General features: G+C 37.6%; 1 protein-coding gene across 1 annotated transcript in view; it reads right to left on the minus strand.

Annotated features, from left to right (window-relative positions):
* BPNT2 (3'(2'), 5'-bisphosphate nucleotidase 2) overlaps positions 1-20,091 on the minus strand; it is a 30,190-nt gene that overhangs the window by 9,344 nt on the left and 755 nt on the right. The window contains exons 2-3 of the mRNA XM_028533626.2: positions 7,478-7,640; positions 6,053-6,148 (exon numbers count right to left, since the gene is read on the minus strand). Of these exons, the coding sequence (XP_028389427.1) occupies positions 6,053-6,148; positions 7,478-7,640 (259 nt within the window). The remainder of the gene's footprint in view (positions 1-6,052; positions 6,149-7,477; positions 7,641-20,091) is intronic.

Consider the following 20,091-nt stretch of genomic DNA (forward strand, 5'->3'; position numbering starts at 1 on the left):
CTGAATTTTCTGACAAAGAAGTGAGGGCTGGAGGGGCAGTTTTCTCCCAGGCAGAAGTACTGGCAGAAGCCACTGTTCCTCTTCTGAGCCCATCCTCCACAGAGCTGGCACGCAAGGTCCGTATCTATTAACTTGGCTATCATTGTTCGCACTACCTTGGGGATTCCTGTAGACCCTGGCCCACCCAACTTGCAGAACCATCCATGCTGTTTCCAGTGACTTTTCCATACAGACAGCCTGTCTTACCTAAAATCTCTCAAACAAGCAGCATCTGGACTCAGCATGACCCATACCTCTTGCTGAGTGACCCCAGGCCTAGCAACAGCAACCCCAGTTGGCCTTGGTTTATAGCTTGGCCTCTCATGGGCACCCCTAAGTTCTCATCTGCTGATCACTCTGTAGTTTATGCTGGATGGCCCTTGGCAGGACACAGGTGGTGCTGACCTTGGCGTGCACCTCCTGGGAGGACCCAGAGTCAGTGCACTCCACGGACAGCTTCAGACCACATTGAAGCACCACCACCCAACCACCTCCACAGGCAACACACTCAAGGGACGCACTCAGTCAGCAACAGAGACCCGCTTAAGTAAGTCCTGCTCTGTGGGGTTTACCTGTGCACAGCTGATCCTCCATGGTGGTTGTAGCCAGCCCTTGCACCAACTGGCTTGGGGGTAAAACCCTCCCATTGACGAGCCAACAGCAATCAATGTCTCAACTACATACAACAGGAAAGTGTACACAGTCCATACAGGGGGTTGGGGGTGCACCTAGAGTACCCAGCTTGGGTGATCAGGAGGCTGTGACACTGGACCCTACAGGACACCTACTACATTAGGACACTCTACCAAGCCCAGGAGACATGGTAGCTCTACCTAATACAGAGAAATAAACAGGGACGCTGTCAAAATAAGGAGACAAACATGTCCCAAATGAAAGAACAGAAAAAAAACTCCAGAAAAGGAACTAAAATGGAGACAAGCAATTTACTATAGATATAGAGTTCAAAAAACTGGTTATAAGGATGCTCAGTGAACTTAGAACTTCATTAGCATGAAAATGGACATGGAAACAATAAAAAAGAACCAGTCAGAAATGAAGGATACACTAACAGAAATGAAAAATAATTTACAGGGAATCAGCAGTACAGTATATAGGCCAAGAATCAAAATAGTGATTTGGAGTATATAAGGAAGATAAAACACCCAATCAGAAGAGCAAAAAGAAGAAAAATCCAAAAAATTGAGCATAGTGTAAGGAGCCTCTGGGACAACTTCAAGCATACCATATTCACATAATGGGGGGTACCAATAAAATAAGACAAAAAATTAAAAACCTATTTGAAAAAATGGCAGAAAACTTCCCTAACCTGGTGAAGAAAATACATACAAGTCTAAGAAACACAGAGAGTCTTAAATCTTAAATAAGTTGAATCCAAAGAAGACCCTACCAATACAAATCATAATTAAAATGCAAAAGGTGAAATACTAAAAATCTAAAAGCAGAGAGAGAAAAGCAGCTAGTTGCTTACAAGGGAGTTCCCATAAGACTGTTAGCTGACTACTCTACAGAAACTTTTGTAGGCCAGAAGGGACTGGCAAGAAATATTCAAGGTCATGAAAAGCAACGATCTACAACCAAGTTCACTCTACTCAGCAAAGCTATCATTTAGAATTGAAGGACATGTAAAGAGCTCCCCAGAAAAGAAAAGGTACATGAGCTCATTTTCACCAAAATGGTATTACTTGAAATGTTAAAGGGTTTTCTTTAAGAAGAAAAAGGTAAAAAATATCCATTAAATGGCAATAAATACATATCTATCAACAACTGAATCTAATAAACAAAATAAACAACTAGGCAGAACAGAAATAGACTCATAAATACAGAGAATATTTTGATAGTTGCCAGATAGCAGGGAGGTTGGGGGATGGGTGAAAAAGGGCACAGGATTAAGAAGTACAAATTGGCTGTTACAGAATAGTCATTAGGACATAAAATACAGCATAGGGAATAGTCATAATATTGTAACAACTATGTATAGTGTCAGATGGGTACAAGTTTTATCAGGGTGATCATTTAAAAGTTATATAATGCCTCTTCACTGGGGTACACATGAAACTAATAATGTTGTATGACAACTGTAATAAAAAAATAAATAAAATGTAAAAGCAAAACTAATAAATAAAACCATGAAAAAATTAAAAAGAAAAAAACAGATTCAAATGAGATAACATTAAGTATATAGCAAATTCTAAATATTGGGTTAGCCAAAAAGTTCATTTGTTTTTTTCCATAAGATGGCTCCAGTAGCACTTCGTTGTCTTTAACTTCATTCAAAACAAATTTTATTAGACTGAATTGATACAGCTGTCATATCAGCATGCATTTTAAAAGAACTTACCAAAATTGGTGAATTTTTGTGTAGCCATTTTAATATTGAAGAGGAAATAAGATACACAACATTTTTGGCACATTATGCTTTATTATTTCAAGGAAAATAAAAATGTAACTGGAAGGCAAAAAAAAATTTCTGCAGTATATGGAGAAGGTGCTATACAGATTGACTGAATGTGTCAAAAGTGGTTTATGAAGTATCACATTGGAGATTTCTCGCTGGATGATGCTTCATGGTTGGGTAGACAAGTTGAAGTTGGTAGCGATCAAATCGAGACATTAATTGAGAACAATCAACATTGTACCATGCAGGAGGGAGCCAACATACTCAAAATATCCAAACAATAAAGTTGCTGGTGAAAATTAGAAATGTGTCTTTTATTTTACAGAATATTTTAGTTTTTTACAGACAAAAACTAAACAAGCTTTTTGGCCAAACCAATACTAACAAAAGTTAGGAATCGTGGAATTATTATTATAAAAGTGATGTGCTATACTGATTTGTCTAATAGTCTTGGGTTGATTTCTCCTCCAATTTAGATGGATACTCTTTTTTTTTTTTTTTTTGGTAGGAAATTTTTTCTTTTTTTCTTTAATTTTTTTTTTAAAGATTTTATTTATTCATCCTTAGAGAGGGAAGGGAGGGGGAGAGGGGGAGAGAGAGAGAGAGGGAGAGGGAGAGACAGACAGACATCCATGTGCGGTTGCTGGGGGTTCTGGCCTGCAACCCAGGAATGTACCCTGGCTGGGAATCGAACCTGGGACACTTTGATTCCCAGCCCACGCTCAATCCACTGAGCTACGCCAGCCAGGGCTAGACGGATACTCTTAAGAAATGTAACAATTTTCTGAGTCTCATTTTCTTATCTCTAAGTGGGAACAGTGATTGTAATTGTGTCCCTCACAAATGAGCTATACTAGATGTAGTAGTACTGCTCAATTATACTCCAAATACCCACTTTTACTATTTTCTCTGAGTGACAGAATCCCTGAATTTTTAGCTTGGATGGCCTATGAAATAACAAATACATTTCTCAGCCTTCCCTGAGGCTATGTTTTGATCAATGGGATGTGAACTGATGTGTGAAACTTACAGATCAAACCCTCAGTGCAAAATGTCCTGTAAGTCTCCCTTTTTACCCTCTCCATTGGTGGAATGTGAAGCAGTGAGCCACCCTTAGTCATGCAGAGGAGGGCAACAACTGTTAGCACAGCAAAAGAAAGACAGAAAATGGACAGTGTGCCCAGTACCAGGAAGCTGTCATGGCTGCCCCGATCTGCTTATATACAGGCTGTTAGAGCAATTATATAATTAATATTGAGGAACATTATCACACCAATAACATAAAACTTTTGTGCTCATCAAACTGTCAACATTAAAAACTATTTGAATTATAAAAATGAGATAAAATGTCAGATACCACAAAGATGTGGTTTTGAAATTCAGAGCCAATGGTCACATATTCAGCCTCAGAACAAACAGAATTAGGGATACAAGGTAATTCTGCACAGCAAATAAATTTAGAGTAATCAAAACTTAACCTTGTCTCTGTTTCTCTCCACTTCACAGTCTTTTTATGCTATGTCAGCCACACCACTGAGGCACAAAAAAGATGCTGGAGTAAATGATAGCATCAGTCGTAGGGATGCCTGTGTATTGGGTTCCTAGAGCTGCTGTAACAAATTACCACAAACTTGGTGCTTACAGTAGGAAAAATTTACTTTCTTAGAGTTTTGACTGAGGATAGAGGACACAAATCAAGATGTTGGCAGGGTTTGTTCCTTGACTGGTCTAAGGCAGAATCCATTTATAGCTTCTCTCCTAGCTTCTGGTGGCTGCTGGCACTCCTGGTGTTCATTGGCTTATTTGCATCACTCCAATCTCTTTCTCTATCTTCACATCACTTATCCCCTGTGTGTCTGTGTATCCTCTTTCTTATAAGGATACTTTCATTGGTTTAAGGGCTGACCTTAATCCAGGATGATCTCATCTTGATATTTACCTTAATTACATCCACAAAGATCTTATTTCCAAATAAGGTCACATTCTGAAATCCACATTCTTATGGGCTGAATTTTGCTCCCCCAAAAGATATGTTGAAGTCCTAACCTCCAGCACTTCATAAACTGACCTTATTTGGAAACAAGGTCCTTGTAAACGTAATTAGTTAAGATTAGTTAAAATGAGGTCAGGCTGGAGTAGGCAAGGTTCTTAATCCAACATGACTGGTGTCTTTACAAGGAGAGAAGAGACAGAGTCACAGAGACACTGGGAGAATGCCACGAGGGAGGCAGAGATGATATGCTTACAAGCCAAGGAACACCATGAATTGACTGTCAGCAAACTATAAGAACCTAAGAGAAAAACATGGAAGGATTTTCCTCTACAGGTTTTAGAGAGCATGGCTCTACCAACTTCTTGATTTTGGACTTCTAGCCTCCAACACTGGGAAAGACGAATTTGTTTAAAGACACACAATTTGTGTGGATTTTTTTTGTTTTTTTTGTGGCAGTCCCAGGGAACTAGTAATACAGAGTAAGTCCCAGGGAACTAGTAAGACATGAATTTGATGGGGACATTATTTAACCTACTACACCTGATTACTGGGGCTACTTAGAATGCTGGCAAAGAGGACAGTATCACCATGAAGAACCTTATCATCTTAGAGAGTAGTGGAACCAAAAGAGCATGATCCTTGCCCCATGGTTTTCAAGGGAGTTAGAGAGTTACCAACAAAAAGTATAATAATTCCCTTCAGGCTAGCAGTATTGCTTACATCAGTAATTATTTCCCTCAACTTCTTCACTATGACAACTCCCAGTATCACTGTGGACTTTTGACCATAGTCCATGATATTACAGCTACCCACTGATCATGACTAACTCTCCACACAGGCCAACTACAACTACAACATAACAGCTGCAGTGACACCAAAATGCATTGGGGTAAGGCTTTAGGCAAGATCAATCCTAAACTACATGGGAAGCTCTTTGGCATGCTCGACCATACTCTCGCTCTTACACGATCATCAAGGATCTGAGCTGCCATGTACGGGAGGCTAACAAATACAACTGCATTTGTTGGAAGCATTTGTTGGAATGTGAGGAAACAAGGGTCTGCAGGAGTACTGAGGGGCATCCAGGGATACAAAGGGATTAGCCTGATTTTTGATACTTTCACAGTGGCACCGCCCACTTTTGATCTGAGGTTGTCATCACTCTTAATGACCTTAACACGCCCTTAACCACCACAAGATCAAGCTTGTTTCCTGATAAAACAACAGATTTTGTTAAGGCCAGTTCATGGCGGACCCCAAAATCCACACAGAATCCAATGTTAAAGAGCCCTGGACCTTATCCCCAGCTGCAATGTGACGGAAACACAGAGCTGCTGGAGAGTACATACCAGTGGTGTTCCCCGATACACTAAGACTTTCTCATCTTCATTAAACAGTTGCTATCCTCTAAAGGTAGTTCAGAGAGCCCTGCTGTCATATATTCTGAGTGCCAATAGTAAAATCCTCACTACATTCAGTGAAGAGGTGAGGCAGCGTAAGGGAGTCACTCTGATAATTACTGACCTACAGTAATTATTCTGACAGGACAGTTTTACAGACAAAAGGTTTAATCACAGTAACTCTTGCTTCAACATATTTCTTACCTGTATATTCAGAAAATGGCTTATGTATTACTCCTAGGACAGGTTTACCATTTACAGCCACACAAACCATAGTAGTGACATACTTTCGAAGATCCTCTATGAGAAATAAACAACAAATACAATGGTAAAGTAACATATATAAATTCAGGATACAATGTTATACTTTATTTCATTAAAAATGTATGTACATTTTATAAAATGTTTTTCATAGCCAACAATCTCCTCAAGTCAACAGAGTCTAGCAATGAGAATCAGTTTACGTGAGTTTTGGTTTTGTAAGCAAAGTACCTGGGTTATTATCCTAGTCTATCCTTTTATTAGCTGCACTCCTTTGGGCAAATTATTTATATTCAGTTTCCTCATTTGTAAAATACAGACACTAATTAGGTACCTACCTTTAAATATTAAAATAATTTTTCATTTTACTATTTAAATTTTAAAAAATTTAAAAAATTTAGAATAGTCTCTGCACAAAGGATTAACTCACTAAATATTATCACTATTACATGATCAGGCCAATCTCAGTTTAAGAAAAACTTTTGATAAACAAACCCCTCAATATTCTCTATTTCTATTATCTACTCCAACAAAATATTGTTTTATAATTTCAGTTACTACTAGATAGACAACCTAGTGTCTTCTCCCTGTTCTCCAATTAGTTTCCTTGAGTGTCTACTAAGAGTCAAGTTCAGGGCTTAGGCAAGATCAATCCTAGAATACCAAGATGACAAAGCAGAAGTCCCCACATTCAGACAACTTACCATCTAGAAGGAAGACAAATATACAAGCAACCAATTTCAATATATATATCAAGACAACAGAGAAAAGGCAAAAATTAGGTTTGTCTGGGTAAGACACAAGGCATGGGAGAGGATCCACAGAATTGAAATCTGAACTGAGACTAGGTAAAAAGAATGATAATAAAGGGTGGGGTGGTAATTCTGTTTTGCTAATTATGTGTTCTCTGGGCAACTAGGGTTTACTATTTTGAATTCCAATGATAGATGTGTATGCACTAAAATCGAAATCCCCACTATCACAGATAAATATTATATTCTGACTATACAAATAAATACCTCAATAAAACATATCTCGATATATAAACACCTCAATAAATAGGTGTCAAATAGAGACCATTTTGCTGTAACTGTTAAAACTTCCTTTCACTGAAGAATCAGTGACATAATGAGCCACTATCAACATTACGAGTATGGCATAAATACATTGGGGGGGTACACTGAGAATACAGTGCAAATGGTTCATACACCACTGCATTAATACAGTTCTCTGTCTTAAAACCTAATGGAAAAGTTGTCTGAGATTGGTAAAGTATGTACCACCATTATAAACGACCTGCCCTCATTCTAGTTCTCTGCTATGTAATGGTAATCTAAAGCGTGAGATCAATTTTAATTTTAAAATTACCTGTATACTCCTGTGTAGCATCAAGTGGGTCGATCCAGACAGTAACACTTTCTGCTGGTACCTCTTTAGGGGTGGCTATTTCCTTCAGGATGTCCTCAGGAATTTTATGATCCCATAAGATAACTTCCTGATCAGTTGCATCCACATGTTCCTCCGTATTTATCTGTATCAAAAATACATGATAGTTAAAACATTTTTAAAGGAAAAAAATCACTACCTGAGAAACCACAAAAGAGAAAAACATTTCAGACAAAAATCACATAAATGTAAAGTAGGTAAAACAGTATTTTTGTTTAAGGCATTTCATTACAAAATAAAACTATATTGTAAAAGGAATTCCATCAACATCTTGTATTTAAGGACTTCCCAGTTAAATATTCAAGCTTAGGTTGTCTAAGCAAGACAAAGAACCCAAATATAAAGAAATATAAAGTAAGCCTCAAAGAAACAAGCAGGGTACTGTGCTTTCTGACAAGTCCCCTTTTCAGAGCAGATCAGTGTATATATACTAAATGTGATGCCACACCTAGACACCATAGTACAGGGTCAGAGTGATATATGTGGTAGTATGTGAACAAAAAGGCATACAGGGTAAAAACCCATAACTATAAGCAATCTCTGGAAAGCACCCTGAAATATCTCAAATTGCCATCAAAGAAGTTAAGAATAGTAATTCCTGAAACACCAAGCCACTTAAATAAAAATATTTTTATTACATTTTAAAAAATTTTTATTGTATTTTTTCCATTACCATTTAGTTCCCTTATACCCTCCACCCCTCGAGCAATCACCACTCTGTTGTCCATGCCCATGAGTCCTTTTCCTTCTTGCCCAATCACTCCACCTAACCTCCCCCCAGAGCTATCATCCTGCTCTCCATCCATGAGTCTGTCTCTCTTTTGCTTGTTTGTTCAGTGTGTTCATTAGATTCCACACATGAATGGAACCATACAGTATTTGTCTTTCTTGACTAGTTTATTTCACTTAGCATAATGCTCTCCAGGTCCATCCATACTGTCAGAAAGAGAGAAATTTTCTTTTTACAGCTGAGTAGTTTTCCATTGTGTGAATGTCCCATAGTTGTTTCATCTACTCATCTATTGATGGACATGAAGGTTGTTTCCATGTCTTGGTAATTGTAAATAATACCGCAGTGAACATAGGGGTGCTGATGTTACTTCAAATTAGTGTTTTGGGTTCCTTCAGATATATACTCCAGAAGTGGGACTGCTGGGTTGAAAGGCAAATCCATTTTTAATTTTTTGAGGTATCTACATACTGCTTTCCACAGCTGCATCAATCTGCATTCCCACCAATAGTGTAAAAAGGTTCCCCTTTCTCCACATCCTTGCCAGCATTTGTTGTTTGTTGACTTATTGATGATAGCCATTCTGACAGGTGTGAGATGATATATCTCATTGTGGTCTGATTTTGCATTTCTCTGATGATTAGTGACATTGAGCATTTTTTCATATGTCTATGGACCATCTGTATGTCCTCTTTGGAGTAGTGTCTATTTAAGTCCTTTGCCCATTTTTAATTAGGTTGTCTGTTTTTTTTGGTGTTGAGTTTTGTTGAGTTCTTTATAAATTTTGGATATTAACCCTTTATCAGATGTTTTGGCAACTATGTTCTTCATTCTGTGGGTTGTCTTTTTATTTTGACGATTTCCTTTGCTATGCAAAATCTTTTTAGTTTAATGTAGTCCCATTTATTTTTTCTTGTTTCCTCTGCCTGGGGAGATATATCCAATAAAACAGTGCTATGAGCAATGCCCAACATTTTGCTGCCAATATTTTCTTGTACAATTTTTATGATATTAGGTCTATCATTTAGTCTTTGATCCATTTTGAATTTATTCTTATGTGTGGTGTAAGAAGGTGGTCTAGTTTCATTTTTCTCCATGCAGCTGTCCAATTTTCCCAACACCATTTATTGAATAAACTATCTTTAGCCCATTGTATGTGCTTGCTTCCTGTGTTGAATATTAATTATTAAGGTGTAGGTTTATTTTTGGGCTCTCTATTCTGTTCCATTGGTCATATTTCTGGGTTCTCTACTCTGTTCCATTGAACTATGTGTCTGTTTTATGTGAGTACCATGCTATTTTGATTACTTTGGCCTTATAGTATAGTTTGATATTAGGTAGTGTGATTTCTCTAACTTTGTTCTTCTTTCTCAGGATCTCTGTTGCTATGGGGGCTTTTGTGGTTCCCTATAAATTTTTGAAATATTTGTTCTAGTTCTATGAAATACATCATTGGAATCTTGATAGAAATTGCATTGAACCTATAGATTGCCTTGGGTAATATGGACATTTTAATGATATTAATTTTTCCTATCCATGAATATAGTACACGCTTCCACTTATTTGTACCTTCCTCAATTTCTTTCTTCAGTGTCTTGTAACTTTCCAAGTATAGGTCTTTCACATCCTTGGTTAGGTTATTTCTAGGTATTTTATACTTTCTGAAGCAACTGTGAATGGGATTGTTTTCTTTTATTGGCATGTATGAATGCAACTGGTTTCTGGATATTAATGGTTTTATCCTGCTACTTTGCTGAATTCATTTACCAGTTCTAGTAGTTTCTTGGTGGAATCTTTTGAGGTTCCCTATATACAGTATCATGTCATCTGCAAATAAGACAGTTTTACTTCTTTCTTTCCAATCTGAATGCCTTTAATCTCTTCTTGTCTGACTGCTACAGCTAGGACTTCCAGTACTGTGGTGAATAACAGGAGTGAAAGTGGACATCCTTGTCTTGTTCCCAATCTAAAGGGGAACACTTGTAGTTTTTGCCCACTGAGTATGATACTGGCAGTGATTTGTCATATACAGCCTTTATTATGTTTAGATACATTCCCTCTTTGGGGAACATAGAAAATCCCACTCTGCTGAGAGTCTTTATCATAAATGTGTGCTGGATTTTATCAGATGCTTTTTCTACATCTATTGATGTGATAATTTTTTTAAAGCTTTTATGTATTTATTTTAGAGATGGGAAAGGAGGGAGAAAGAGATGGAAACACCAATGGGTGCCTGCGTCCCACATGCCACCTACTGGGGACCTGGCCCAGAACCCAGGAATGTACCCTGACTGTGAATCAAATCATTGACCCTTTGGTTCAAAGGTCAGTGCCCAATCCACTGAGCCTCACCAGTCAGGGCTGATTATGTGGTTTTTATCCTTCATTTAGTTTATATGGTGAATTACATTTATTGATTTGTTATTGTTGTACCAACCCTGCATTCCCAGATAAATCCCAGATGATTGTGGTGTATGATCTTGATGCATTGCTGTACTCAGTTTGCTAATATTTTGTTGAAGATTTTAGCATCTATGTTAATCAGGGATATTGGCCTATAATTTTCTTTTTTTTGTAATGCCTTTATCTGGTTTTGGAGTTAGGATAATGCTGGCCTTCTAAAATGAACTTGGGAGTCTTCCTTCCTCTTGAATTTTTGAAGTAGTTTGAGGAGAGGTGTTAGTTCTTCCAGGAATGTTTGGTAAAATTCACCTACGTAGCCACCCATTCAGGGCTTTTGTTTGTTGCAAGTTTTTTGATTGCCACATCAGTTTCACTAGGTGTAAACTGTCTATTCAGATTCTCTGATTCTTCCTGCTTTAGTTTTGGAAGCTTGTATGTTTCTAGGAATTTTTTCCACTTCATCCAGGCTGTCCAGTTTGTTGGCATATAGTTCATAATATTTTCTTACAATTGTTTGTAGTTCTTTGGTGTTAGTTATTTCTTTTCTTTCATTTCTGACTTAATTTATTTGGGTCCTCTCTCTTTTTTTTCTTGATGAGTCTGGTTAAAGGTGCATCAATCTTGTTTATCTTTTCAAAGAACCAGTCTTAGATTCACTGATGTTTTATATGGTTTTTTAGGCTCTTGTTTATTTCTACTTTAATCCTTATTATTCCCTTCCTTCTACTCATTTTGGGCTTTGTTTCTTATTCTTTTTCAAGTACCTTTAAGTGTAAAGTTAGATTGTTTATTTGACCCTTTTCTTGTTTTTTTCTGAGATAGGTCTGTAATGCTATAAACTTCCCTCTTATGACTGCTTTCCTGTGTCCCACTGATTTTGGATTGTTGTGTTCTCATTTTCACTTGTTTCAAGGTACCTTTCAATTTCTTTCTTCATCTTGCTATTGACTCATTCATTGTTTAATACCATGTTATTTAGCTTCCATGTCTTTCACAAAATATTTTTAGTAGAGTGTATAGTGAATATCCTATCCACCCATTCACCTGTTCCTTTATTAATTTAGCAAATGTTTGCTGATTGCTTGCTATATGCTAGACACAGTGTTAAGTCATTATGTACAATGGTGATCAATGTGAGAAAAAATTTCTATCGGCAGAGCTTAGATTCTAGTGAAGAAGACAAACAATATACAAGATAAGTAAGCAAACTGTGTTGTAAGCTGGAGAAAAGAAAGTAGGGCAGAACAGGAATTGTGTTTTAGGAGAGTATAGGATTTTACTTTAAGATAGGTTTGCTAGAATTATTCATAATGGCTCCAAATTGGAACGTACCAAATGTCCATCAGCTGATGGATGGATCAACAATGGAATATTAATTAGCCATAAAAAGAAATGAAGTAGTGATTCACACTATAGTATGGATGAACCCCAAAACATTATACTAAGTGAAAAAAACAGACACAAGAGACTATATACTAGATGATTCCATTTATGCAAAAAGTCTAGAACAGGGAGATCTATGGAGACAGTAGATTTGTGGTTACCTGGTACAGGGCATAGAACAGTCATCAGCACAAACAGGCACAGAAATAATATTAGGGTGATAAAAATTTTCTGAAATTGTTAATGACAATGGTTGCACAACTATGCAAATTCACAAAAAACTAACGGGACATCTGAAATGGGCAAATTATATGATATGTAAAATATGCTGCAATAATGCTGTTTGTTTTTAAAAGACAGCGTAGCTAAGAAAGGCAACACTGAAAAGGTGGTATTAAAGTGAAGATTTAAAGGAATGAGCCTGGCAGGCATCTAAAGGATGCACACTCCAGTCCATGAAATAAAAAATAAAGGAGGCAAGCATGGCTAGAGCCAGAGATGAGGTCTGAGGTCAGACAGTAATGGAAACCACAGGATGAAAAGCCCCACAGTACACAGAGTACTGCACAGAGTCAGTTGTCCTCCATCATAATCACTATTAACAATGGATGGGGTCTTAGCCATTGTGGAAAGCTAAAGAAGGGCATGGGAGAGGTATGAAGATTTGAAAGGAAGAAGCAAAATAAGCAACTGATATCTGATCATTGGAAAAATTCAGAAGAACTTGTGGATAAATTATAGAACAAAATGTAGCCAAGTTACTAGATATTAGGTCAAAAATTATCAATGAAATGCATTTTTATATATCAGCAACAAATATTTAAAACATTTAACATAAAAAAAGAAAACCACTTACACTGACAACAGAAATAAATGACCTGGCAGTAAGTGTACCCAAGATGTTCAAAAGCATGATCAAACAAATATATTAAAAATATTAATGCATCTTTTTTTTCTCCAGTGATGTGCTGTAACTTGACCCTCAGACTCCAAGAAAGGTACTCTTGCCCAGCAGTAACAGCCAAAATCTATTTTCTGTGAGGGCTTAACAGTAGAGAACTCCTCTTCTGCTGTCTTGCAGACATCACTCTATAAAGTATTTTGGTTTTAGAGCACACACTTTTAATGACAATGTTAGGCTAGTCAGATGAATGAATGTAAGAGTATCACTGTGCAAAAACCATGAAATAAACTATGTGCCATTATGCTAAGAAAATTCTGGTTTAAACTGCCATCTATCCCTTACTTGGATTCCTATAATAGCCCTTGATTGCTCTTGCCTCTTAGTGCATTCTCTGATTCACTCACTCATTCATTCAACAACAACTATTTCATGACAACATACTCTGAGCTGCTTTGGTTACTAGGACATAATAATGAACAAAACAGACAAAAATAGCTGCTTTTATGGAGCTTCCCCTCTCAACCAGGCAACCCACCAGCTTCCTAAATGAGATTATATAACTCGCTACTTAAAACCTCCCAATGATTTCTCATTACACAGGAAAAATCCAGACTGCTTACTATCGTCAACAAGGCAAGTCCTGGATGATTTGGCCCCAGCAACCTTTCTCTATTTGCACCCTTACTTTCTACACTCCAGATGTACTTGTTTTCTAGTCCCTTGACCTCAAGGCCTTCATACTTGTACTCTTTTGGTCATATACCATACTTCACCATGTATAATGTGTACTTTTTGCCCAAATTTTTGCAGGGAAATATAAGGATGTGCATTATACATGGGTAGTACTTGACATATCTTGTATCTGTTCTTGTATTTTGTAATGATTTATTACATAAAATTTCTTGTACTATATCTGTCCAAAAATAAATGCTAAAATTCCTTTATAATACAAAAAAGTATTTAAATATAAATACATAAATGAATTAAAAAATTAAAATGAAAGATTTTTCCCCTAAATGTTTGGGTTAAAAACAGGAAGTACATACACAGGAACACACGGTATAGGGTAAAATGCAGTAATACTTTTTTACCAAATCTCTGCATGATGATCTGCTTCTTATCATTCAGCTCTCAGCTGAAATGACAGACAGTGCCTCAGAGTGGCCTACCTTGACTACCCATGGCCAAAGCAGGAGATTCCCATATGTTCTTATTTTTATTTCTTCCAAGTCCTTATGAGTATGAATTCAACTCACTTGTTTACATGTTATCTATCTTGACCAACTAGAACATAAGATCTGTGAGTTCAAAGACACAGTTTCTCCTTCATTACTGTGGTAGCCCCATCTCCACTGCCTAAAACAGTGCCTTAACAATAGGTGCTAAATAAATACTTCTTGATTGACAACATTATTCTTCACTAATATAGTGTTATTTCTTCTCTGTAACCTTTTCCATTCAATGTACTCTCCCTCCTTCATCACTACTGCCTATCTGTACCAGCCCTCAACAGGGAATTAAAGAATAAGAAATCAATATTCCAAAACACAATTAATGCTATTTATATGACAGGTCAGTTACTTTGGGGTTAAAGAGGGTTTTGGTTAATACCTTAAGTAGAGGGTTTTGGTTAATACCTTAAGAAGGTACCATTTACTGCACTTTTCCATAGATCACTAGATCCTAATAAATTTTGGATATAATGTACTTATCACACCATTGGCATTCAATAACTATTTCTAAAACAAGTAATGTTGCTCTACTTGTGTTATTCTTTTACCTTTTCAAAAGCCTTTACTATCAACCACTACGTTTCAAGTATAGCCATATAAATAATTAAACAGGCTCTAGTGTCTCACATTTTAAAAACAAACATACCAAAAAAAGTACATTGAACCTTATTTTAACCCCACATAACACCCTAGCCAAGTTCCTCAGGAGCACAATTTTTGAAAGACTTACTGCCTCCCTTTCCTTCCTGGCATCTTTTTCAATTTTGCTTCCTTTCCATCAAGCCATCAAGCAAGCTCTCACAAAGTTCACCAATGACCCACCCACATATAGAACCATTATTATGAGTATGTGTACTATCATCAGAACTCCAGCTCCTCGATTTACTGGGTATGTGACTTATCTAGGATAGTCACCTAATCTTTCTGAGCTGTAGTAACCCATTGCTAAAACTGGGTGACAAATATATCTCCTTACAGGGTTCTTTGGATGACTCACCGAAATAGAAAAGTAAAACAGTACACTGCTTAACACAAAGTATTTAATAAAAGTTGCCTACTATTACTACTCTTAAGTGATTCCTCTCAAGTCTTTTTTATCTTTGGTCATAGGTCCTCATCTTCTACTTTCACACATCCTTTCAGTAAACAATCCTGTCCACAACTGGTTTCAATTATTATAACACCGATGACCTACAAATTTGTAGTTCTAATTCAGAAATCTCAGGAGCTTCAGACCCACACATATTCAACTACCTCCTTAACATGTCCCCTTGAACATACCAAAGGCATCTCTAACTTAACCCAGCACTCTTAACCTGCCCACTGGCACTTGTCATGTCATCCCTCACTCTCTTTCAACATCAGCAAAACACCAGTTGTGAAAGCCAGAAATAGAGGAGTCATTTTTGACACATTCCTGGACATTTTCTCATATCCTTCCACATCTAACTTCTCTGCAATGATAACTCCAATTCAGTGTATCATCTCTCACTTGAAAAAGCCTAACTGATCTACCCGCTCCAAACTATTCTCCAAGTATCTACCCTGAGTCCTTCCAATCCTTCGAAAAACTGTCGTTTAAGAGTATACTTCAGTTATACCTTTTATAGTACCTTACATATAGAATTAAAAAGACCTGAGATGATTTTCAGATTATTAAGTAAATCTCTATGAATCTAAGATTATTTTCTAGCTGTATAACCTTTCACAAATTACTTAGCCCCTCCAAGCCTCAATTTATCTGCAAAATGGAGGCAATAATACTCACCTCCTGTTTTTTCAAGAATAAATTAACAGTGGAAATAAGAAACTTAATTAAGTGCTTGCCACTTACTGAGGACTAAATAAATGTTAGCTACTGAAACAAGCTGAGTATAACTTTCCCATTGCCCAAGTTCTGGTGCTTAGGTCTCACCCCACCTATTTTAAAACTCTCCTAACCAGTCTCATCCACCTTCAAATGCCCACAGCCAAAACAAAGTATGGGATACTTGTAGGCACACTTTACTTGACTTTTATTTCAATAATAAAATTACTGAAATAAAAGGTAAATCTTTTAGTACTCTAGGATTAAACTAAAGATCAGGTCCAAACTTCTTTAAGCTTGGCATATGCTATAGCTCTTGTCTACCTTTCTAATTTCTTCATGTGCTTCTGATTCAGACTCATCGGGCTACTACTGCAGCAACTTTACTACAATTTTAGTAAATTCATACTACAGTACCACCTCAAATAGGCCTGTCCCATATAATTTGGGATGCAATGCTTATTTCTGCACTGATTACCACATTACTAGTTATCTCAATTTTAAAGAAAAGGAAACTATAACTCAAAGAAGTTAAATGACTGCTCAGAATCACCTAGACTGGAGACTGGACAAGATGTCAAAGCAAGTGTTCTTTGCACTGTATTAGCAGTTAAACTCTTCTAAGTGAGTACTCCCATCCTAAAGGTCAAGGAAGGCACAGACACAAGCTGCTTGTACCAGCTTGGAATACTATGCTTTATCTTTAAATCACTGTCAGAATTCTAATCCCAGTCAAGGACAAGAGCACCTCAAACAGAGAATTCCCTTTGCTTTAAATCAAAACTGTAACTGTTTGTTTTGTATTTGCCTGCAAATCCACTCTAAGAAACTACCTTCAGCCTGCATTTTCATCATTATCCACAAGGATATGAGATAGCGGTCATACCAATGCCACAGTTACTATTATTGTCATACAGCGAAATCAAGCATAGCTAGTATGTTTAAAAAGAGAACTGTTGCACTGAGGACTCCCCCAAGCTCCCTAACATGACAGGTTGAAAACAAAAGGAAATCCAGGGATCCTACCTGAACTTGATTTTTCTTAAGACAACATTCACTTCTCTAGAGTAGGGCTTCTCAATAGGGCACAAGTTGAAAAATTAGGGCAGATAATTTCTTGTTATGTGGGTCTTTATATGCATCATGGGTTGTTTACCCTTTCCCTACTCTATGTCAACAGCATTCTAACTCCCAGTTGTGACAACCAAAAATCTCCAGACACTGCCAAATGTCCTCTGGGGGCAAAACCATCCCCGGTTTAGTGCTCTAGAGTGACACCTGGTATATTATTTTTCTGAGAGGGGAACATTAAATTGGAAAGCTTCAAGCACTTTACTCAAGGAAGTTGTGGGAGAAAAGAAAAGAGACCTTTCTCCATCTGCACAGGGCACCATTATAAAAGAAAAGAGTAGCTGTGGCTTCTTGATGATGATTTTCCATAAGGAAATAAACTAAGTAGGATTCAATTTAAGTTCCTTACCAAAAATTTCGGGTGAGGCTTCAAAAACCACCAGACATTTTAGACTGTACTTCTGGGTGTGGAGGGAACGCAGTGAAGAATCTATGACTGCCCTGGCTGGTGTGGCTCAGTGGATTGAGGGCCTGCCTGCAAACCAATGGGTCGCTGGTTCAATTTCCGGTTAGGACACTCGCCTGGGTTGCAGGCCTGGTCCCCAGTGGGAGATGCGTGAGAGGCAACCACACACTGATGTTTCTCTCCCTCCCTTTCTCCTTCCCTTCCTCTCTCTCTAAAAATAAATACATAAAACCTTTAAAAAAAAAGAATCTAGCCCTGGCTGGCGTAGCTCAGTGGATTGAGCGCGGGCTGGGAACCAAAGTGTCCCAGGTTCGATTCCCAGCCAGGGTACATTCCTGGGTTGCAGGCCAGAACCCCCAGCAACCGCACATTGGTGTTTCTCTCTCTCTCTCTCTCTCTTTCCCTCCCTTCCCTCTCTAAAAATAAATAAATAAAATCTTTAAAAAAAAAAAAAAAGAATCTATAACTGAGTCTCTACTTACATGGCAATGACTTTTGGCCTCTAGTCTAACAACAAAAAGGGGATAGTTCAACATGACAAAAAGGGGATAGTTCAACATGACACTATTCTATATTGCCATTGCTATTGTATAAATGAACATAACCTCCACTATTCCCTCAATCACCATCCAACATGCACACTAAAGATGTACATACAAATGTTCAAACAATCCTGGGAAAACAAAAAGTTATAAAAGACAGTGACTTCAACATCTACAATGCCAAAAGCTTACCTTTAATGTTTCATAAAACGCAGCTCACTACCCTTAGCAGCTATTCCTTAATGTTTGCTAATAAGTGAGAAAGCAAACAAACTCAGAATCCTGTGGTAATTACCCAAGACAAAAGCTTTGGCAGAGGAAGAGTGGGGTGGTGTTTGCATGTGAACACACATCAACAACCAGATTTACGTTTTCAATATAAGAATATTTTTAGCTTTACCTTAACTTCAACTCTCCTTGCTATATTTCACTATTGTTGATTTCACTTTTTCCCTAGGAAACCATACTATAAGTTGTGTGTTAAATAGCCTCCTATATGCCCTGGCTGTGTAGCTTAGTAGGTTGAGCGCGGGCTGAGAATCAAAGGGTCACTGGTTCGATTCCCAGTCAGGGCACATGCCTGGGTTGTGGGCCAGGTCCTCAGTAGGGGGCCACATGAGAGGCAACCATCATTGATGTTTCTCTCTTTCTTCCTCCCTTCCCCTCTGTCTAAAAATAAATAAATAAAAATCTTTAAATAGCACCCTATAAAGATTGAGCAGGAATGAAGAGTAGATAGTTGACATAAACTGTATAGTAAAGTGTCATGTCATGAGCATCGGATTTCCCATCTGTAGAGTGGGCATAAATAAAATTTACTTATAAAGTTTCTGTGAGGGTCAAATAAAGTCCTGTGTGGCCAGTATTTGGGCACCTAGAATACACTCAATAAATTGTCACTATTGCTACTGTTACAACTATTATACATCAACCTCTCTGAAACTCATTTATTCCAAAAAGTCTAGGGAAAAATGCTGTTTTTTGGAGAAGAGAAGCAAACACATGTGATAAAGCAGGGTGGGGCAAAAGAAAAAGTGAAGATGTATGTTTTGTTTGAGAATTCTTGTATCAATTACATCTGTATTCAACACCTAATATGAAATTCAATACTCCTTGCCACTGCAAAAAAAAAAAGGAGAAAAAAAGATAGAGGAAGAAAAAAAACACACAGGAATAATAAGACAGGCCAGAAGAAGGGTTACTTATGATAAGTAATTCTACAATGACAATACTCTCCTAACTCACTCAAGAACAACAGTATTAAGGTCAAATACCTTCCAAAGAAACTCGGAGTTAGATTTCACTGTTTATCTAACTAATTAAATTCCACTGGAAACAATTTTTCTTCCTAGTAGTTAAAATGTCTGAATTTCCCTAAGAAAATATCAATTCCTTACCAGAAATGTACCCAAAGGCAAGTACTCTTCAGTTTCTATTTTATGAAGAAATAACGGATAGACAGTTGAAGTTACTGAGAAATATACTTCCATACACTTCCTTGAAGGACCCCCAAAATCTGTGGTATTAAGAAGGTCGTGATAATGACAACTACAGTTAATTCATAAGCATCCACCCCACAGAGGCCAGGCAGCAACACGTTCACAGTTGCTGGCCTTCATTTGGCTCCTGGTAGGTACATCGGCCAGAAAACGTGTATTGTACAGTCACAAACGTTCCAGTAATTAAATCAATGAAGGCTAGAGGACGTTGGGGGTTCTAGTTCAATACCTTTCATTTTACAGAAGTGCTTAACCTTAGCATTTTGATGTGACAGCTCTCCTAAATCCAAAGCTCCTGATCTCAGGTGCATATGCCACACACACCCTCCAGCAGGGACCAGGGGGCATGGGCCGTGGGTCAGACTGCCTGCAATCTCACCTAGCTCGTCCAACCAACTGTCTGTGTGACCTTGAACACCTAAAGTTCAGCGTCTCAATCTCCATCCACATCTGCAAAATGGGAGCCAGAACCCCGAGATCTAGGGCAGTTGGGAAGAGT

The sequence above is a fragment of the Phyllostomus discolor genome, chromosome 7, assembly GCF_004126475.2.
Source record: "Phyllostomus discolor isolate MPI-MPIP mPhyDis1 chromosome 7, mPhyDis1.pri.v3, whole genome shotgun sequence".
Lineage (NCBI taxonomy): Eukaryota > Metazoa > Chordata > Mammalia > Chiroptera > Phyllostomidae > Phyllostomus > Phyllostomus discolor.